At 31.0% G+C, this 23,786-nt stretch overlaps 1 protein-coding gene across 1 annotated transcript in view; it reads right to left on the reverse strand.

The window, feature by feature from the left end:
* Window positions 1-12,294: 12,294 nt before the first annotated feature.
* The window catches only part of LOC127730814 (MAM and LDL-receptor class A domain-containing protein 1-like), a 51,314-nt gene continuing 39,822 nt past the window's right edge, over window positions 12,295-23,786 (reverse strand). Inside the window, exons 10-12 of the mRNA XM_052239404.1 lie at window positions 23,553-23,682; window positions 14,699-14,877; window positions 12,295-12,663 (exon numbers count right to left, since the gene is read on the reverse strand). Of these exons, the coding sequence (XP_052095364.1) occupies window positions 12,574-12,663; window positions 14,699-14,877; window positions 23,553-23,682 (399 nt within the window). The 3' untranslated portion in view covers window positions 12,295-12,573. The remainder of the gene's footprint in view (window positions 12,664-14,698; window positions 14,878-23,552; window positions 23,683-23,786) is intronic.

Consider the following 23,786-nt stretch of genomic DNA (forward strand, 5'->3'; position numbering starts at 1 on the left):
TTAATCGATATAATGTACAGATTCAGAAAAGTAGAGAATTTTTTATATATCGCATACAAAGTTTTGCTTAAGGGTGCTATAAACAGTTTCGTATAAAAAACTAGGGGTTATTCCCCGACTAAAAATAACCATGGAGGGAAATCCCTTTTTATTCATATAATTGGTGAAAAAGTATCATGTTTTTTGTATTTGATTGTAAAAATTAGTTAATTAGCTTTCAAATTAAACAGGTTGAATGATTAAAATAATTTTAAAAATTAGATTAAATATTCATGTTTTGAGGGGAGACAACACTGTAAACATCCTGTTTTTTTGGCAGTGAAAATTGAAAACTTATTTGCAGCCACTGTAGCTCTTTTCGAAGCAGGAAACCGTACCCTGAAACAAGATTTTTATTAAAGGCCAGGTAAAAACCTATGAATTTCATACAGTTTTGATTATGGGAAATGTGCCTGTATCATGTTTACATGGGTATGAACATGACCTGATTTCAGGTTTTTTATGTTCAGATTAGGCAACTTTTTCCCCATTTTCTCTGGATAGAACTTTTTTACTATATTAAAAGTACAGTATATTTTTATTTCAATATAAACTAGAGAAAATTCTGATTCCAGTAATATCTAGTTATATACAAGTATCTTTATTAACCATTCCACCACTAAGGGTCACTTAGGCATGGTCCCTTAAAATATGACGTCATAGAAAAAAACTGTTGATTGCACCCTTAAAGGGTCAAACATATAATATAGTGAGGTTTTAGCATAGAAATGTGTTACTGAATGGAGTAAAACAATTCTGAAAAATATCATATGGCATGCATACATTAATTTAAAAGCATCAGTTTGGTATATTTAATGCAAATATTACAGATTTGTACATAGCAACCAGATATAAGAAAACCAGACTGTGTGCAAATTTTGAAGTTTTTTCATCTTTTTGCGACGTCATAATATTTTTATTCATTCTCTCATATATTTGGAACAAAAAGTTGCACATGAAAAGTGTAGATTTTTTCTACTTTGACCTTTACTACTGATCAGTGTAACATACATTTTTATTCATTATATTATATGTTTGGTACTTTTTATAGTCAAATAGCTACAAGTGCCGTTCCTAAGAAATACACTATTTCAATATTTTTCTCAACTCAGCTACACCTTAGTTCATATAATACTAGGGACAAAATCTGTTTAAAGTAACTTTATTTATGTTTATTTCATAGTTTTTATTCTATTTATTCAATAGAAACCCAATTTTATAAATTTTTTTCTTTGTATAACTGATGAAAATGTGATACAGGAAATGTTTGGAATATGCCAGTTTAACTATTTGCCACTGGCCAATATGCCAATACTATGCGACATAAAAAATGAGCTGTAGTTTCACTATCGATGGTCGCAATCCTTAAAGTAAGACATCATTTTAATCGATATAATGTACAGATTCAGAAAAGTAGAGAATTTTTTATATATCGCATACAAAGTTTTGCTTAAGGGTGCTATAAACAGTTTCGTATAAAAAACTAGGGGTTATTCCCCGACTAAAAATAACCATGGAGGGAAATCCCTTTTTATTCATATAATTGGTGAAAAAGTATCATGTTTTTTGTATTTGATTGTAAAAATTAGTTAATTAGCTTTCAAATTAAACAGGTTGAATGATTAAAATAATTTTAAAAATTAGATTAAATATTCATGTTTTGAGGGGAGACAACACTGTAAACATCCTGTTTTTTTGGCAGTGAAAATTGAAAACTTATTTGCAGCCACTGTAGCTCTTTTCGAAGCAGGAAACCGTACCCTGAAACAAGATTTTTATTAAAGGCCAGGTAAAAACCTATGAATTTCATACAGTTTTGATTATGGGAAATGTGCCTGTATCATGTTTACATGGGTATGAACATGACCTGATTTCAGGTTTTTTATGTTCAGATTAGGCAACTTTTTCCCCATTTTCTCTGGATAGAACTTTTTTACTATATTAAAAGTACAGTATATTTTTATTTCAATATAAACTAGAGAAAATTCTGATTCCAGTAATATCTAGTTATATACAAGTATCTTTATTAACCATTCCACCACTAAGGGTCACTTAGGCATGGTCCCTTAAAATATGACGTCATAGAAAAAAACTGTTGATTGCACCCTTAAAGGGTCAAACATATAATATAGTGAGGTTTTAGCATAGAAATGTGTTACTGAATGGAGTAAAACAATTCTGAAAAATATCATATGGCATGCATACATTAATTTAAAAGCATCAGTTTGGTATATTTAATGCAAATATTACAGATTTGTACATAGCAACCAGATATAAGAAAACCAGACTGTGTGCAAATTTTGAAGTTTTTTCATCTTTTTGCGACGTCATAATATTTTTATTCATTCTCTCATATATTTGGAACAAAAAGTTGCACATGAAAAGTGTAGATTTTTTCTACTTTGACCTTTACTACTGATCAGTGTAACATACATTTTTATTCATTATATTATATGTTTGGTACTTTTTATAGTCAAATAGCTACAAGTGCCGTTCCTAAGAAATACACTATTTCAATATTTTTCTCAACTCAGCTACACCTTAGTTCATATAATACTAGGGACAAAATCTGTTTAAAGTAACTTTATTTATGTTTATTTCATAGTTTTTATTCTATTTATTCAATAGAAACCCAATTTTATAAATTTTTTTCTTTGTATAACTGATGAAAATGTGATACAGGAAATGTTTGGAATATGCCAGTTTAACTATTTGCCACTGGCCAATATGCCAATACTATGCGACATAAAAAATGAGCTGTAGTTTCACTATCGATGGTCGCAATCCTTAAAGTAAGACATCATTTTAATCGATATAATGTACAGATTCAGAAAAGTAGAGAATTTTTTATATATCGCATACAAAGTTTTGCTTAAGGGTGCTATAAACAGTTTCGTATAAAAAACTAGGGGTTATTCCCCGACTAAAAATAACCATGGAGGGAAATCCCTTTTTATTCATATAATTGGTGAAAAAGTATCATGTTTTTTGTATTTGATTGTAAAAATTAGTTAATTAGCTTTCAAATTAAACAGGTTGAATGATTAAAATAATTTTAAAAATTAGATTAAATATTCATGTTTTGAGGGGAGACAACACTGTAAACATCCTGTTTTTTTGGCAGTGAAAATTGAAAACTTATTTGCAGCCACTGTAGCTCTTTTCGAAGCAGGAAACCGTACCCTGAAACAAGATTTTTATTAAAGGCCAGGTAAAAACCTATGAATTTCATACAGTTTTGATTATGGGAAATGTGCCTGTATCATGTTTACATGGGTATGAACATGACCTGATTTCAGGTTTTTTATGTTCAGATTAGGCAACTTTTTCCCCATTTTCTCTGGATAGAACTTTTTTACTATATTAAAAGTACAGTATATTTTTATTTCAATATAAACTAGAGAAAATTCTGATTCCAGTAATATCTAGTTATATACAAGTATCTTTATTAACCATTCCACCACTAAGGGTCACTTAGGCATGGTCCCTTAAAATATGACGTCATAGAAAAAAACTGTTGATTGCACCCTTAAAGGGTCAAACATATAATATAGTGAGGTTTTAGCATAGAAATGTGTTACTGAATGGAGTAAAACAATTCTGAAAAATATCATATGGCATGCATACATTAATTTAAAAGCATCAGTTTGGTATATTTAATGCAAATATTACAGATTTGTACATAGCAACCAGATATAAGAAAACCAGACTGTGTGCAAATTTTGAAGTTTTTTCATCTTTTTGCGACGTCATAATATTTTTATTCATTCTCTCATATATTTGGAACAAAAAGTTGCACATGAAAAGTGTAGATTTTTTCTACTTTGACCTTTACTACTGATCAGTGTAACATACATTTTTATTCATTATATTATATGTTTGGTACTTTTTATAGTCAAATAGCTACAAGTGCCGTTCCTAAGAAATACACTATTTCAATATTTTTCTCAACTCAGCTACACCTTAGTTCATATAATACTAGGGACAAAATCTGTTTAAAGTAACTTTATTTATGTTTATTTCATAGTTTTTATTCTATTTATTCAATAGAAACCCAATTTTATAAATTTTTTTCTTTGTATAACTGATGAAAATGTGATACAGGAAATGTTTGGAATATGCCAGTTTAACTATTTGCCACTGGCCAATATGCCAATACTATGCGACATAAAAAATGAGCTGTAGTTTCACTATCGATGGTCGCAATCCTTAAAGTAAGACATCATTTTAATCGATATAATGTACAGATTCAGAAAAGTAGAGAATTTTTTATATATCGCATACAAAGTTTTGCTTAAGGGTGCTATAAACAGTTTCGTATAAAAAACTAGGGGTTATTCCCCGACTAAAAATAACCATGGAGGGAAATCCCTTTTTATTCATATAATTGGTGAAAAAGTATCATGTTTTTTGTATTTGATTGTAAAAATTAGTTAATTAGCTTTCAAATTAAACAGGTTGAATGATTAAAATAATTTTAAAAATTAGATTAAATATTCATGTTTTGAGGGGAGACAACACTGTAAACATCCTGTTTTTTTGGCAGTGAAAATTGAAAACTTATTTGCAGCCACTGTAGCTCTTTTCGAAGCAGGAAACCGTACCCTGAAACAAGATTTTTATTAAAGGCCAGGTAAAAACCTATGAATTTCATACAGTTTTGATTATGGGAAATGTGCCTGTATCATGTTTACATGGGTATGAACATGACCTGATTTCAGGTTTTTTATGTTCAGATTAGGCAACTTTTTCCCCATTTTCTCTGGATAGAACTTTTTTACTATATTAAAAGTACAGTATATTTTTATTTCAATATAAACTAGAGAAAATTCTGATTCCAGTAATATCTAGTTATATACAAGTATCTTTATTAACCATTCCACCACTAAGGGTCACTTAGGCATGGTCCCTTAAAATATGACGTCATAGAAAAAAACTGTTGATTGCACCCATAATGATTAATTAATAATCCGCACAAACTGTGCACTTAAGATAAGATAAGATAAGAAAACTTTATTTTGATTCGGCATAAGTTAAAAGACACAACACAAGCTCTTAGGAGCTTTTGACCGAATATAAAAAACATATAGATAACATAAAAACAGTCTAATTTGACATATAAAACAACCTGTTATACGAAGTTAAATTTCACTTACATAGCATGCAATAAAAATTTAGCAACAAATTTTAAAATGAAATAAAACATGCTAGACCAGAGCAACCAAAAGCAACATAAATAATAAACATCTCAGAATTATCTGCAAGCAGAACAGCGACATTCCAAACCGTTCCAGGACTGAACAAGACTTTAAAAATGTGAAAAACTATTTTCAGTCCTGAAATGGTTTGGAAGGCTGTTCCATAAAGTAGCCGCAGCAAATTTGAAAGATTTTTTACCGTAACGGGTTGACTTTACCTGTGGAACATCCAGAATATTTACATACCCGAAAGAATACTTAGATTTTTTTACGCTCACCAAATTTTGTAAGCACACAGGAGCTTTATTATTTATAATCTTAAAAGTTTCTAGAGCCATTGTTCTAATCCATCTGATCTGCAAGGAGGGCACCTTAGCTTTAAGTAAGAGGTCCTCGTATGGGCTGGTAAAATCCTCATATACAAAACGGAGTGCTCTTTCCTGCACCTTTTCTAATTTTTTGGAATTTTTCTCAGTGCAAAAATGCCATGCCAAAGGACAGAAATTAAAATTACTAAGAATAAAGGTATGAAAAATAGTAAGTTTACTAAGTCTATCCAAAACTGAGCCCAAACGTTTTAAAACATTTAATTGCTGTGATGCCCTCCTACAGATTGAGCTGATATGAACATCAAAATTTAACTGATAGTCAATTTCAATGCCTAATAATTTTACTGTTTTTTCACATGTAAGGTTCGAGTTTTGAATATGTATAGATGGGTTTTGTTCAAAGGTCTTTTTGCCAACAGCCAAAACTTGAAACTTGTCGGGATTTGCTTGCACTTACAGTCATTTCCATTCCATTACTTTAAAATATTTTTAAATAGACTGAAATTAGCAATTTTTCTAAAATCTTCAGTTAGATCATTCCATGAAACAGCAGCTGTATATTTAAAAGAGTTCTTACCATAGGTTGATGTTCGAACATGCACTAGGTATATCTACAATATTAGAATATCTAAAATTATATTTACAATCTTTCAATACAACTAAATCGTGTAAACATGGTGTTTTGTTATTTTAAGATGTTATATCATTTATATGTTTGTCCCATTTTAGATTTGACAAAATCGTAATACCAGATGATACATATACTAACGTGTGAATGTGAAGGATGTAATTATGTTTTATTGGGTGTTATTGTTCTGCATGACAGATAGGGCTGTTCATTTGTCGGGATGAAAAGCCACCAACCAATCACATTTCCTTTTTGCTTCTGCATCAAGATCAGCCTGAAGTCTGTTGCATACACTTTGGGATTTGATTAGCCTGTTTAAAATACTGTCCCGTCTGTAAATAGTCTGTTTGCTATGAATTAGGTAGTCTGGAAGGTGACCGAAAATAAGACTGTAACTAAGACAGTACCTTGAAGCATCCCTGATATTTGATGACTTTCCATCCATGACAACTGTTTACTAGTGTGCGGTTTGAGAGGAATGCAGAGATCCAATTTAAAATAAGTCAAGAAATGCTTAAATTTCTCGAATAAAAGATAGTAATTGTGTTTTGTGTTAGAATTGGTGCTATAATTATATCTTGCATTTCTTTTTAAAATATGGCCACTGAGATTGTCTGGGCCAGTGGCTTTTTGGGCGTTGATGTTGTTAAGGAGTTTCGTTATGCCAGGTATTGTGATTTATAATCCTGTAATATGATAAGTGCTTACTCCTTTATTTAGTTTATAATCATTATATAGTTTCTAGTGTAAAGACTGACTGAAAAGGTTCGTTTAGGATATTAGCTTTTTCGGCAGTATCTGTAAAGAAATTTCCATCGTTTTTTAGAACAGCTATTACAGATTTGTCTGTCCTGATTGAATAAATGTACTGGAAGAGTTTCTTTGGTTTGCTTGATTGAAGGATGGAGTGTCGGGTTCGTTAATGGTGAAGTCACATATTAATTTCTCTGTGTATTTCCAGTATGCCACTCTTTGTTCTTTGTATTCTTGTGATTTGAGATTTTTATATTCATCACAGTAATTTTTTAATTTTTTTCCTTCTTGTACAGTTTATTTTCTTGTTAATGAGTGATCTTTTTTTCATGGTAATCTATGTTTGTATGATAGCATTTTTGATGGTATGTTTGATTCCGCTGATTCAGTGGGTTTTGTTTTAAATAGTTCTCAAAGGTTGTTTACATTTGTAGTTAGATAAATATTTAACAGATCTGTGTGTGATTTTTTTTCTAGGTCTAATCTGATGGATTCCCAGTGTTCCTTGTTGTACTTGTACACTTTACGTGGTGTTTCTCTAATCCTCTTAAGCCAGATGTTTGCTTCGGCATGGCCAATATCATGGTCACTTAGCCCAAAAGATGGTAGAGTTGTTACTCTGAATCCATATTTAACATTCTAAGCTATACCGGATAAAAAAAGGTTGGACAAACTATGTCAGAAAGAGAATATAATTTTTTTTGAAAGAGAAAACAATGAAAATGGCAGAAGAAAAACCATACGCAGTCAATGAAATTTGGCACTGCACGTGATATAAAGGCAAATACAGGATTTGATTGTACTTCTCTTATGAAAGCTAATGTTAAAGCCAGATTATTAAAAGGAGTGTATATATATACTGCAATCAAATCTAAGCAGATGAAGTATGAAGTATTGTCGGCGATACGTCCGTTGTGTATGGTTGACGTTGAATTTTATGCTACATTGAAGTCGTTCGCAAGCTGTGAGAAAATGGTTTATTATAAAGCTGAGGACTCTGCTGTGTGACATTGATCGTGAAATTGGAAATCTTGTCTCTTCAAACAAGACAATGCTATTAAAAGTGATTTTGAATGTGTCAAGTTATGTATGCAATTACATATTATGTAGAACTTCAAAATATAAATTGAACTAAGAGTTACAAAATAAGACATCCTTTGTCTATCAAGAAAATCGTATATTGGCTCCCATCCCAAGTCTAGGAAAAGAGCAGCTTTTGAGATATTAATCTTGGCATTAAAAACAGTTTAGCCGTTTTATATATATTGCCATGTTTCAAGTATTTGGTGACTTGAAGCGGATGACGGTAGCCATACGGCAGTGGCGGATCAAGAAATTTTCATAAAGGGGGGGGGGGGGGGGGGGGGCACTGACTGACATAAGAGGGGGCTCGCTTAGTCATGCTTCAGTGATTCCTAAAATAATCAGCAAAATTTTTCCCACAAAAGGGGGGCCCGGGCACCCTGCCCCCTAAATCCGCCTCTGTACGGCATATCCGTGTGCTAGAGATGGTCTGATAACCGAGTTCCAGAGAGCATCCCCAAAAGATATGCGATTAAAATATCGTGCTCATTAAGTAGCTTAGTCATATAATTCAGTTTGCACTCGAAAATATCTTTTAAGAAATGATTGATATGGTAAGCAAAAGTCAAAGAGCGGGTAAAATAAACCCCCAAGATATTTATATTCATTAGTCTCGTCCAAATGCTCATTTCTTAGGTGCCATTTCTTAGTTTTATCTAAGCGTTTACCTACTATCATAATCTTGGATTTGTTTGGGTTAAACTTTAAATTCCACTTTGATGCAAATTTGGCTGTTATATCTAGAAAACACTGTAGTTCCTTCTCGGAAGTACATCATCAGCAAACATTAAACAGTTCAAAATTTGTGAGGAGAGCTCGAAGCCCAAATTACTGGCTTCAAAGCATACCTACGAGGTCATTCATTAAAACAGAAAACAGTGTTGGAGACAAAACACAGCCTAGTTTCAGGCCAAATTCTTGGCCGAAGAAACCTGTTTCACTAGCACCACCAACTGTGACAATACTTTATTAGATACATTGCTATAAAGTGATTTGAGCAATTTCCAGCATTTGGCTTGAATACCGTTTTTCCACAATAGTTATAGAAAGGCCGTCTCGCCAGACTCTATCAAAAGCCTTTGACAGGTCTAGGAAAGCGAGTAACGTTTTATGTTTTTTAGCTTTACGAATAGAACAAATACCTTGCAGTGTAAAAATATGGTCCTTGGTTCTTCTGTTTTTACTAAATTCTCCCTGGAACTCGCCTTAAATATTATTTTTTTCCAAGTAGGACATTACACATTCTTCCAAATTATTTGAATATACTATATATACATTAGAAGTAAGCGTGATGCCTTTATAATTATCATAATCAAAAACAGATCCTGATTTATGTGTGGGTTTGATGATGCCTTTTTGCCCATCATCAGGTACAGTTTCGAGGTCAGATATTATGGTGAAACGATCAACAAGTGAATCAACTAGCGCATCCTGCCAAACATTAAGAATTAATTAGAAATTCATCGATGCCACTAACTTTATGTGACTTAAGGCAAGGCTCCTTAGAATTAGATCAATTTGTGGTCTACCTACATTTACTGAAATATTCGAATCGGGAGGAACTTCGTCGTGTTCAATACTCAAGAGAAATTCATTATCCTCATCTTGCATATTGCATTTGATTGGGGAATCCTTACCGAAAGATTTAAAATGACTGTGTAGCTAAAACAGCACTAATGTCTTTCTCTTCCGTAAATAGTTTGGACTTATTTTTGGGGTTCATAATCTGTTGAGGAGCAATACTATTATTTTTGCCTTGTAAAATATCCCAGAATCCTCTAACCTTATTGGAAGAATTAACACATTTATCATGAAATTCTTTCAATTTCAGAGTGTTTGCTTTTCTTTTGATAGCTTCTTGGACCTTAGTTTTTCGCACGTGATAAATGTCAGATAAAATCCTACCATTCTCGCTATTACAGTCGTGTGTTTTGTCATGAATTCTTTTCAAGCGATTACTTTCTCTTCTGTTTTTAATCAAAATGTCAAGTTCGTTGTCCCAAAACTTACGATACCGATTTGATTTGTTAACTTTTCCGATAGAAAATTCAACAGCATCACGGACAGACTTTTCAAGTTCCAATGATCCCAAATTGTATTGATGTCCGAAGACATTTTCATAGTGTGCTCAGATGCCCTAAATTTATCTTTTAAGGTTTTTTGAAAAATATTCCAATCAGTTTTGTTGTTTATTTTCCAAATAAAAGCAGGTTTTTTAGGTTCGTTTTTATTTTCCGCGTGTTAGTGTTTATTTCGGTTTGTTTTATGACATGATCACTATGTATAGATAAAAAAAGCCATTTTCATCTATTATAACACGTGTTACGTTGCAAATCAGGGCTTCAGAAAGAAGAACGTAATCGATTGCGGACCTTTGGTTATTCAAAATACGAATAAAAGTCCCTCACTAATGGGGAGGCAATGTACAGTAAGTAAGTCACTCGCATTTATAAACTGACGAAGCCTTTTTCCATTATAGGATGCTAATTCACACATGATATTTAAGTTTGTGGTTTGACACTTTTCGATACATTTTCCGTTAAAGTCATCCACAAGTAAAATTTCATAACCAGAATGGATTAACTTTGGACAATTTTCAAGAAGTTCATACATGAAAATATCGGTTGTTTGCCGATCGATTCCATCATTTGTAAAATATGCAATTCCAATAGCTTTATTGGTATTATAGAAAACAAAGGATATGGGGTATCTATCCATGACACAAATGCAGTACATGCACAACAAACAAAAAACACACCAAAAGCAAAGGAACAGCGCTTTTACTGCTGTTCTTCATCTTAAAGTCACAGTGAGGCCTTCAACACGGAGCAAAAAAACTCTCACCTCACTGCAAGTTTAAGACGGCCCCTAGCACCGGCTTGATCGGAATTCTTTGCAAAACATGATAATTTGGATAGACTTTGTAAGATGTAACACCACCCAATCGGGCCCGGTCAAAAAAGAACATACAGGAAAGTAGTAAATATTTAAAACAACATTAAGTACCGTTGTTATACATATTAGAATTGTCTCCAAATCTATGAGATCTGAATGGTTTGCTGTCACCGAGAAGGGGATGCACCCGACTACGAGTTTAATAAATCTTTTTATTTTGGTTCTTAAAACGCTGCTCTAATGAGCTTACTCAGACATCTGTACATAAATTTTGTAGATACATTAGGCCGTTAGTTTTCTCGTTTGAATTATTTTACATTTGTCTTTTCGGGGCCTTTTGCAGCTGACTATGCGGTATTGGCTTTGCTCATTGTTGAAGGCCGCGTACGGTGACCTATAGTTATTAATTTCTGTGTCATTTGGTCTATTGTGGAGAGTTGTCTCATAGGCAATCATACCACATCTTCTTATTTTTTATCTGTTCTAATTCGAGTTTTCTGTTTTGTTGTTTTTTTATGTTGCTTCTCTTTAAAAAATTAAAACGTTACTTTATAAATTTAATGCATCCAAAGGGCTATTCTGGATTTACCTTCATCAGAAACGCTGAAAGTTGAATATTTAAAAGCCAATGATGTATAAGAACCGAAATAGTTGAAAAGCTATACGACCAAAAGGACCTAAAATAATAGCAAAATATATCCAAGGTCAACTTTGCATTAGGGAGGTAAAACCTTACTTCTTTAATAATTTCTAAATTCATCAACGGACAATTTGCGAAAGGTTTGTAATAAATCATGTCAGTACCGAAGTAATGACTACTAAACCGACGATACCCTCGGGAACAGATAAGTACACCAATTGCAGTATCAACTCAGTGATGTAAACAATGAAAACAACACTTTATTAATTCCATAATAAAGCACTTTTCTGGATTTACCTTCATCAGTAACGCTCAAAACCGAATATTTGAAAGCCAAGGATGTTTAAGAATTGAAACAGTTGAACAGCTAAATGACCAAAAAGGATCTAAAAATAATAGCCAAATCATCTGTGTTGATACCCTCACTTTGGAGATGTATTGTGTTTCTTAAAGTGCATGGTGATTTTTTGTCTGGAAATAAGCCATCAAGTACTTTCTTTCAATGATGTTTACATATGAAAAAAAGAAATAACACTAACGGTACCATATTTCGTCATTTCATGTCTCTTCAGTGATGCTCAAGGCCCAAATGTTTGAAAATCCAAAATCTTAAACAAACGTTGAAGAGCTGATCAAACCAAAAGATATGTTCACTGTGTCGCAAATGATGGTATGGTCCAAGGAGATTATTCTACAGAATGAACACTTTTGTTGAATGGACATGTTTTTATTAGTTTTTAATACATTTAATAAGATATGTTTTCTCTCAAAAATAACTACATGAAGAAAAATGTGATTTAACACTCTTAAACTTATAACTTTATTCAAAGCGGTCACTAATTGGTTTTTATCATACATCTTCTGATATTAAAAAAAGATTTAAAGAAGAATAGAGCAATATTAGCTAGACTATTAGTTACATTTCTGGAACAGATAATTTTGATAACGGTAGTCAATCAATGTCCTTTTTCAGTTCACGCAATATCGAGTAGTGTGAAAAATGAACAGCTAATTACAAGAACCGATACTTAACATTATATCATCAATTGCAATATCACCCTTATTCCATGTTCCTCCTTTCGTAGCCTCGATTTCAATCTGAAAAAAATATCGATACATAGAAAATATTACTAAAAGAATTTTTTATATATATATATATTTGAAATTAATTGCCATTCACACTTTTAATACGTTCTTTTTTACTGGTCAACTTGAAATACAGTTTGTGTTATCTTTTTTTGTTTCGTACAAATAAGTCATTACCTATATATATATTATTCTAAAAAAAACCATTGTTGATACAGTGGTATACAGAAAAAAAGAGGTATACATAATAATATAATAAGACATATGATACATGTGATGCCATTGAAGCAGACTAAGTCTTTATCGAGAGGAAAATAATGCATAGGTTTCAAGGATTATTTTTTATCAGAGAGGATCCATTTTTTTTTTAATTATTTATGATTCTAATTAACTTGCACAACTTTTTGAGTTTTGAATGTTTCAGTCAGTAACTCTAGATAATTGATATTTTACATTCTGATTAGTTTGAAATGTCTTTGCGTACCTTATTTAGAAAATGTTGGTATTATAACGCATTCACAATTTAACCTGGTTTTAATTGACAACCATTTTTTGAAATTATAGGAAAAATCATTTGGCAATGTTGTTCCAATATATGATTAGGTCAGGTGAGTAGCCATATTAAGTATTTCTTGCTATGCATAAAAGGAGATTTGTGGCATGCGTAAAGGAAAATCATGTTACACAAAATCTTGTCTTTTATACATTCACCCTATTATAAAGGGCAAACTTATCAACGATATCAGAAAGTATCTGGACACCTCTACAGGTAAAAATGAGAAGGGAAGATAAAGTATATTAGGTTCGAAAAAGGAAATGTAACATCGATGAAGTAGAATATTATGAAGTTGACTAATTGTATTATCCGTATTTTAGGAATTGCAATGCATAAATAAACATTTTAGTTTTCTAAATTACAAAAAAAACTATATGTAAACGTCATTTGAATCATTCTGCAGAATCATTGTTACAACACCAGGCAGTCAAACTGACATTTATTAATGTCTCGTTTAAAGCTATTAAGTGCCATAACTCCTGAGCTACAGAAGTGAAAATCGTCAACACCATTTATGACCTCCACTTTGTCACCAGTTACAAAATATTTAAATCTGAAAAGCATTGGTTGGATAGTTCTCAAGTTACTACACGGAAATAAACATTTTCCAATCAATCAAGTACCATTAATTCTGACGGACAAAAGTGGAAATCGTCAATATCGAACTTGACCTCCGTTGTAGCATAAGAAACAACATAAATACATAACAATTTAAAAGCACTGTTTGAACGGTTATCAAGTTATCGCATGGCAACAGTTGCAGCCGCTCGTCCGTCTGACCAGCCACCGTATTTCCCAAATTAGTACCCGAATTTTTCGGTAAAAAAAACACAAACGGTTACAAATAAGATACCAAAGGCACAAACCATATAATAATATCAAATAACAACAAACAACAGCAGTGCCAAAAGTAGCATTCATTTTGAGGCTATCGATATGCAATATAATGTCCCTCACTGCTAGGAACAGATTAGGTGATTTTACACTAATATGGGACAAGCATTTGATTGAGAAGGAGGCCTATTAAATTTAATTACTTTTTCCAGAATGTTATACTGATGGCGTTATAGAAAATTTCTATCTTATTGATACTAGAATCAGAATATTCATACACTTTTGCGTAGAATATTACTACTTAATAGTCCCGATATTTTCCAAAACTGACAGTCAAAACAAACCCATGATGAATCAGTTTCAATCTAAGTAAAATATAGAACTCGGATTTCGTTATACTACATACGTATGTAGTATAACGAAATCCGAGTTCTATATTTTAATTAGATTGAATCAGTTTCTCCCTCTTAAATATGATACTTTATATCAATTCCCGAAATCAAAGGGCCACGAAGTTTAATGTAAGGTCGGTGCATATATTAATAAGCTAACATAAGAGCAGTACAACTACAAACCGACAACAAATGAATGTGTATTTCATGTTTTCTGTTGTATAACAATGTGAAGAGAGAACCGATATTCTTATCATATACTTACGACAAGGTCTGAATATCCAGTAATATCCATACTAGCATATATCCATTGATCTCCTTTATTGCCGGATTTATCCCAAAGAGTCGACCACATGCCTGTGTCACGTTCTTCTGTGTACACTGCTAGATCTCCGGTATGTTTACCATACATGTGATAGTAAAAACTGAGGCAATACGAAGAGGCTGAAATAAACACAATAATAATGCGACAAGTGTACAACGAGGTAAAATACGGTTACTTGAAAATAAACCAAAATATTTATATAATTCATTATCAAAACAAGTGAAAAATAACGTTCAAATAAATGAATAGGAAAATAAACAACAGGAATTTAGAGTACTAGTATATGTTAAATTATTTTCAATTTTATGATCATTTGGTAAATTGAATTGCTCTTAACTTGACGGTTAAAGCACGAACATTCTGTAAATTGAGCTACACATACAATAACTTGAAACAAACCAGGTTCCCAGGTAGCACAAAAACATTTTATTGATATTTTTAAAATATATTGCAAAATGTCACAAAAATATCATTCAGAAATATTGTTTTGACGTGAAATGTATGGCTGTACTCATGTGTATAGCATATTTTCTGCAGATATTTGTTCTGAATGTTTAAAGAACATTTTTTTTAAAATATTTTGATTTTATATTTAAATAACATAATTTTGATATCATTCAGTGTCGATGGAAAATATCCAGACAACATATATATCAAACGTTATCCAAAAATATCCTTTTCATGTCTATAATATGTTTTATGGATGTCTACCAAATGTTTTTAAAATATCAGAGGCAAGTTTAGGTAGAAATATCTCTTGAAAATGTAAATTAAATATTTCAACAATGTTTTATGGATGTCTTCCCAATATTCTTAAAACATCTTGGTAAGATATTTGTAAAAAACATTATATAAATATTCAAAAAACGTTTTATGTTCAGGCCAACTCTCAGCTAAACAGACTTCGTTATGATAGACAGTACTAAGGGAGCTTACGGAGAAACTTTACATTAGCTAGTTCCCTATGTTAACGGGCAACATGGATTACGATCCCGGATACATAGATCCGAAATAATGAGTAGTCACAAAACGTACAGAATAAAGACCCGTTACAGAAGCATTACAATTAGTACATGTAAAGGAAAAAAACAAATATTACCAATTTTAGAATAACTGAAATTGAACGTGAACTAAAGGATGTTTATACAAATTTGACAGAATCTGCGAAAACCAGAGCAAAAGTTAAATGGGAAGAAGAAGGTGAAAAATCTACGAAATATTTTATTTTTTAATTTAGAAAAGAAAATTGGTCAAAACCAATTGTGGAATCGTATAAAAACAGAAACGGGTATGCATAAATATGATATTGATTCGAGATTAAAAGAACAAGTAAATTTTTATTCCACACTTTTTAATTTAGAATGGTTGGACAAACAGTGCGGTGAAATGCTTTGCCAATTTATTGAAAATAAGGTAAGTTCCGACGATAAGGAGATGCTTGAAAGTAATATAAGTATTGAAGAATTAGAAAAAGTGCTCAAAGTTCTCAAGACCAACAAATCACCAGGTGAGGATGGCATAATATCGGAATTTTACATTTTGTATTGCGATATAATAAAAAACGATTTTTTTAAACTCATTAGGGAAATTTTAAGCAGAAATGTTTTAGTAAATCTCAACATAAAGGGGTTCTTCCGTTATTACATAAGGGTGGTAAAAGAGAAAATATTCAAAACTGGAGACCTCTTCCCTTATTTAACACCGATTATAAAATCATAGCAAAACTTCTTGCAATGAGATTGAAAAAAGTCTTACCAAAAATAATACATCCAGATCAAAAAGGATTTGTTCAAGATAGAAACATTAGTGATGCTAACAGATTAATTCAGGATATAATAGTCTATATAGACAACGAAGACGAAGATGGAATAATAATATTTTTTACCAACAAAAAGCCTCTGATAGGGTTGAAATGGATTGGGTGGATTTTGTGTTAGAAAAGTTTAATTTTGAGGGAAAATTTAGACAAGTGATCAAAATGTTTCTTTATGAAGCTGTAACTTGCATAAAAACGAATTGACATGTTTCAAATTATATTTCTCGGGAACTCGTTTGACCAGACAGGGTTGTCCAATAGTTCCCCTTATATACATTTTGCAAGCAGAACCAATGGCATGTGCCATACGAGGCAACAAGAAAATTGAAGGGATTCAGATAACTGGCGAGGGGGTTAAAAGTATTGAAACTAAATTATGCATGTTTGCTGATGACACACAACTTTTTAATAAAAATGAGAAATCAGTAGAAACTATTTTGATGTCCTAACACTATATGAAAAAGCTTCGGGATCTAAAATAAATTACAAAACAAAAGGTTTACTTATAGGATCTCTTAAAAGGGAAAAGCTAAAATTTAACAAACTAAAATGGATAACAGGTAATGTAAAAACTCTCGGAGTAAATAATAATATGATATTGATAATGATGCTATATGGCAAAGCATTATTGAAAAGATAAAAAAAAAATGTGTCCACGTGTGGAAAAGCAGGAAACTTTCATTTAGTGGTAAAACTTTAATAGAAAAACATTTCGTATTGCCTATGTGCTCTTATGAAATTGAAATGCGGGGAATTCTTGAAAAATATTCAAAAGAAATAAACAATATTATTTGGAATTTTATACATGTTATAAGGGATTGGAAAGTTAACCAAATAGAAAGACAGGGTTGTTGTCTTGAGATAACAAAGGGTGGAATGGAATGATTAGTATCGATTTGTTAATTAGAAGTATACAAATAAAAGTTTCTTTATCCAATTCAGATAAAATCGAACATTAAGTAAAGATTAACAGATGAATTCATCCAACAGTGGCACACTCAAATCCAAAACTCATCGAGGGGGAATATTACGGTCTTTTCAAAATCCTAGAGATGAAAGACAGTGTCATCTCATGGAATGGAATTCCTACAGATGAAAGACAGTGTCATCTCATGGAATGGAATTCCTAGAGATGAAAGACAGTGTCATCTCATGGAATGGAATTCCTAGAGATGAAAGACAGTGTCATCTCATGGAATGGAATTCCTAGAGATGAAAGACAGTGTCATCTCATGGAATGGAATTCCTAGAGATAAAAGACAGTGTCATCTCATGGAATGGAATTCCTAGAGATGAAAGACAGTGTCATCTCTGCTCCTTTTCAATTGGAAATGAGTTTCGCTATCCATTTGAGTGCCAGTCTGTTACTGTTAAAAATATAAGAAAAAAACATATTTCAGAATATTACCGCACGTATCCATGTATTGAGAAAATGAACTGACTGCTTTCATTTTGTAATATCAAAGTTATAAAGAACTTATCACAGTTCATTAAAAAATTAGTTAAAATATTGTAATTATACTCTAAATTATATGATTACGTTAACATTGTTTTGTCGCAACCATAAATATGATTATGTATTTTGCCTCTTGTTACACATGTAAATATGTGTCTGAGTGTTTCAAAATAAAGTATATTATTATTTATCGCATTTTTCATGAACCATTAGAAAGCTGGAATGCGATTGGCAAGTATTGGCTTCGACAATTTGATAACAAGCTTAATGATCAATATTTTTTATGTAAGTGCTCAAACGTTACCGGTCTTAATCTTGACAAAATCTCTTATTTTATCAGAAAATGATATATACATGATCTTATTTTCTAAAGACTGGCGATAATAATAAAAAAAAGACAGATGTACTTAATATGAGAATATTTGGTAATTCAAAACTTTCATTTTTAACAGGCGCCATACTTCACCCTAACCTAAAATAGTAGTGTAACATTACAACATAGTAATATATAATAAGCAGAGACATATAATATATATATATGTCTCTGTAATAAGTATGTTACCGAAATTTCTAGCAAGAAATTTAATTCTAGGCACATCACAATTTACTCGCATAGGTATTTGCAAATAAACATTTGTAAAGATATGTAGTAAAACAGATGAAATCATACTATATTTATTAAACAAAAAAGGTCAAATTGAATGTAATCATTTTTTTTTTGTCTTTCCAATACATGAATTGGCCAATAATAATCCAAAAATAAACGGGAAAACCCGCTATTATTACAAAAATATCCAAAATAACATAAAAGAAATAAGAAAAACGGAAAAACTAAAGAATATGGACAACAAAGAGAAAACAGGGATTCGAACCTTAACCGACAATTCTCTACTTCTAACTTAGCTCTATAACTCATGGATCTTAACCTCGCGGCTACCATCTTATACTATACGATTGTCTATTTCGTATATATAAAGGTACAAACCCTGTGTGTCCGTTGTACCGATGTGTATCATATGTTCATATATATATATAAAATAGACATCTAAATCGCAACCCATTGGTAGCAGAGAGGTTTCGTCGATGTGTTGATATTCGTCACACATAACAGATTTCAAGGAGAGGTTCGATTGCAAGTGAAGAAATTACAAAAGTTAAAGGTAAGTTTTAAAATTAATTCCATTTGTGAACAGAAATCAGTAAATTAGCCAATTCAAAGTTAGTATCTGTTAGAGAATGATAATCCCTTTCTTCATGATTAAGTACGAGCGTTAGCGTTTGTTTCATTGTCAGTGCAATGTTTATAATTAATGGATGACTCCCTTTGTAGGTATATCATTTATATATTAGTCTAAGTGATGTGAGGTCTTACTTTTAGTTTGTGAAATTCTAATAAATTGTGTTTTAGACATTAGTTGACACAGCGGTACAATGAAATGGTAGAAATTTTGTATAAGTTTCTTAATTGTGAGTATGAGTAAATTATGTAATAATTTAATGGGGAATTATCTTTTTGTTTATTTACAGTTCAAATTATAAATTCAAAATCAGAGTTCCACAACCAATTTTATTCCCGCTTTTTACACCAAATACTACTCACTACAAACCAGTAAAAGTCTGAAATGGCCTATATCTGTACTCGACTGTACTGATTTTTACTCGACCAGTCTGAATTGGTCTGAATTTTACTCGACATTACTCGACCCCAGTCTTAACCATACTCGACTGTACTGATTTGTACTTGACCCTTATCTTTGCCATTGAAAATAGTCTGAACTATTACTCGACCAGTCTGAAACAGTCTTAACCCATTCTCGACCTATTTTTTTCAGTCTAAACCATACTCGACCAAAGGTCTGAACAATACTCGACCAATCTGAACCATACTTGACCAAATAACCTCTACTTTTTCTAAATTTTAACTGTTAAATTAAATTTCTTTTTAATTGACATGACAACAGCCACAATAAAATAAAGATATATTATAGAAACAGATTTTTACATTCTTACATGATTCTCAGATTTTTCAAATAGAGATAGTTAAATCAAATTATCTTATGTAATAATTTAAATATATTAATTTTAAAGTTTTAGAGTTTTGTTAAAAAAAGATTTTCTTTTACCTAAAAACCACACCTATACTGAGGGTAATTAAACCTTATTAAGGTGCTTCTTGTTTGGCATGATTTTTTTTTAATTAATTTTCCTAAATTCCTAAATAAAAACTACATAGGTTTCATGGTTACATACAAAAAATGTACAATAGTTATATAATTATCTTTTTAATGAGGTAACAACAGCCAACAAAATCACTAAAACTGTTTTACCTTATTTTAGAAATATATCTATTATTATAATTTGGGATATATTATATACAATATATATCAAAAAGGGATAAAAATTAAAGAAATTAATAAAATTGTTCTTCTGATTAGTGGTGAAGTATAAAGTAATACCTCCTGCTTGGGGCAAACTCATGAAAAAGATCACACCTGGTCAGAGAGTATTAAATTCTAAATAACATTCATTCAAAATTGCAACATCCTGTGAAACTTAAATCACAAGGCCTTTATGAATTCACTAGATAAGTAATACACGAGTTTAAGAAAAATAGGGCTTTCTTTTTACCTGTAAAACATACATGTACTGAGGTAATTAAACCTTATTAAAGTGCTTCTTGCATGCCATGTCTTTAATTTTGACAAAAATTATTTAAATTTAATTGAAATAAATTTTTACTGTAACTTTGGAACACATTTCCTTTTTTAAAAGTTTATCACAGGATTACTATGGAAGTTCTATTATCATGATTATATTAAATTCTTGGTTTAACAAAACAAAGGTGTCATTTTTTTAAATTTATCAAGTTGCTTTATATGCTATTTTATATATATTTTAATAAAAAAAAATGTTCACTGCATTATTTACTAAACTCAACTGACACCATAAATCTATACTAGGCTTAAGTTAGTGATGAAAATTGTCCAGTAACCATAAAATATATCTGAAACATTCAAAAATTTTTGAATAACATTGAAAATATTAGTCACAATTCAGTTTTGAGATTATTTGATCAGCTTGTTTTATTTTTATTTTAAAGGTGATATATATGTATGTATATAAGTGTTGATGAATATGGTGTTGAAGTTATATTATGTTTATTGTGAAATTTTGGTTTCAATGCTATATTGAATGCATTTTTAATTTCAAATTTTTGTTCAAATTTCTAGCCAGGGGAAATAGCTGTTGTTAAAAACAGTTCCTAAATTGATGAAATACAAAAGATAAATACAAAAAATAGGTCTAGGTTGGTTAAGACTTGGTCGAGTATGGTTCAGACTAGGTCGAGTATGGTTCAGACTAGGTCGAGCATGGTTCAGACGTGTATAAAATGGTTAAGTACTGGTCGAGTACAAGTTCAGACTGTTAAGTATGGTTCAGACTACAGTCGAGTATTATCAAGTAAATTTCAGACCAATTCAGACTGGTCGAGTAAAAATCAGTACAGTCGAGTACAGATATAGGCCATTTCAGACTTTTACTGGTTTGTAGTGACTTGATTAACTAAAATTTAACAATTAAAAGAAAATGTTTTTTTTTAAGAAATTCAAAAGTTACATTTGTTGTTCGATTTCATGTATGTACCGGTATATTGGAAATGACTATTCCTACTTACTGCGGATACAGTAATCTGATTTTGGTAAGCGTATCAGCTAAAGACTATGGTTAAATTTAATTTTAGAATTCTTTTTTCTTTTTCTTCTTTTCACGTTGCTTTGATATTGCTTACATTTGTTTGTAATTTTGAAGTTCTAAATATTCACATAATAACATAAACGATACCAATTATACTGCATACGTAATCTTCGAACTAATTTTTTTTTTTTTTTTTTTTTTTTTCAAAATTCAACTTTCAATTAATAATCCTGTCAATTTGATAAATGTGCTTCGAGCAGTTGTGACTCATTTATATAAATTCTTTGTTTTGAACTGTAAATAGGCCTAAACAATAGGATAATCCCTTACTAAGAGCATGTTTACATTCATTCTTCACAATAAAGGAACACCAAATTCTTTACTTTGATTGGTCGAGAGCACTTTGCTATATTCTAAATGAAATAAGGCACACAAAGGAAACAATTGAATATAATTTGGTGAGTCCATTTCAGCGACAGATTTAGGAAGCGTTGATTCTAGAAAAAGAATCCACGATAAATGAATAGGCTGACGTCACGACATTGGTTTAATTCCACTTCAATGATGTTATGAAAAATCAGTCTATCAATTTTTATTCAAATTTTATTGTAATTGTCATGCTAAAGGTGATAGGTAGTAATTTTGAATTGCTATAAAAATGTCCAAACTATGTCTATTACGGATATATATGATGAGGGTGAATCAGAAAATAAGTCATCATGGGTTAATTATGTTAGATGTATGTTACTTAGCTTAGGTTTTGGGCATGTTTGGTATGCCCAGAATATTGTATGCGAAGACATATTTTAAAAATTATTCAAACAAAGGTTTTATTAACCATTTTCTTCAAGAAAGAAATATTTGTTTTTTTCAATTTCAGTTTTATTTCCCAAATCTTATCTCCACAATGTATTAGATTTTTAACTAAGTATAAATTACACAAGCTAAATATTGAATAAGGTAGATTCATAAATAGAGCAATAAATGAAAGATTATGCATTTTATGTAACTATGGTGATATTGAGCATGAAGTTCATTTTATTCAAAAATGTCTAAAATATGACAATATAAGAAAATTGTTTATTTAAAGGTATTATTAAACAAATGCATTTGTTTTTAAATTAGTTCAGTTATTTTCAACAAAAAATGTAAAGGAATTGTCTAATTAAGGAAAATATTCCAAATACGCCACATATATAAAATTTTCAGGACAATTCTTTGAATGATATATACTTTGTAGTATTGCCTCCGATTGTATTTATAATGTTCTGTTATGATATACATGTATATATTTGTGATATACCTATAAGCTGTATTGATTCTGGTTTGCAATAAACTAATTTGATTACGTTTGGTGTAGCATTCTTCTTTTTTCATTGGATATTACGATCATGTCTTTCGAAGGATATTTAAGTATATGGACGATTTGTTTCTATTTATGATTATATTGACGGTCAATATCAAAAATCTTGCAAAACGCTTTGTTTCTATTTATTTATATACATAGTGACATTCAATATTAAACAAAAAAATCTTGCAAAACGCTTTGTTTCTTTTGATATGTATATATATATATATAGTGACGGTCAATATTAAGAAACTTGCAAAACACAATGAAAAATACACAGAAAGAACATTGAAGTCCATATCCATAATATACTATTTACATATGTAATATATAAACTAACGACTTTCACTCAGGCAATACATTATATATGGACCTGTTAGATTATATTGAACCTCAGTCAATATAATCTGAACAGGGCCATATATAACGTATTGACCTCGTCAAAAGTCCACAATTGATAAATATCTTTAATACTTACAGGTCAGGTCAGTATAAGTTGAGGACAAAATTGCAATATCGCCGGACTCTTGACTATTAACCTCAATATAGGCATATTTGTCACCACTGTGTGCAGCCGCAGGACCAGTTCTTTTGGTAGATGTTGAGCCCTGTATTACAATGACATATTTGTCGTTCAAATCTAGTAGTTATAATATAAAATAAAATCCGAATGTGTTGTTTTATTGTCATGTTTTGCAGTTCCCTCTTTGAT

Source organism: Mytilus californianus, unplaced genomic scaffold, assembly GCF_021869535.1.
Source record: "Mytilus californianus isolate M0D057914Y unplaced genomic scaffold, xbMytCali1.0.p SCAF_2, whole genome shotgun sequence".
Classification (NCBI taxonomy): domain Eukaryota; kingdom Metazoa; phylum Mollusca; class Bivalvia; order Mytilida; family Mytilidae; genus Mytilus; species Mytilus californianus.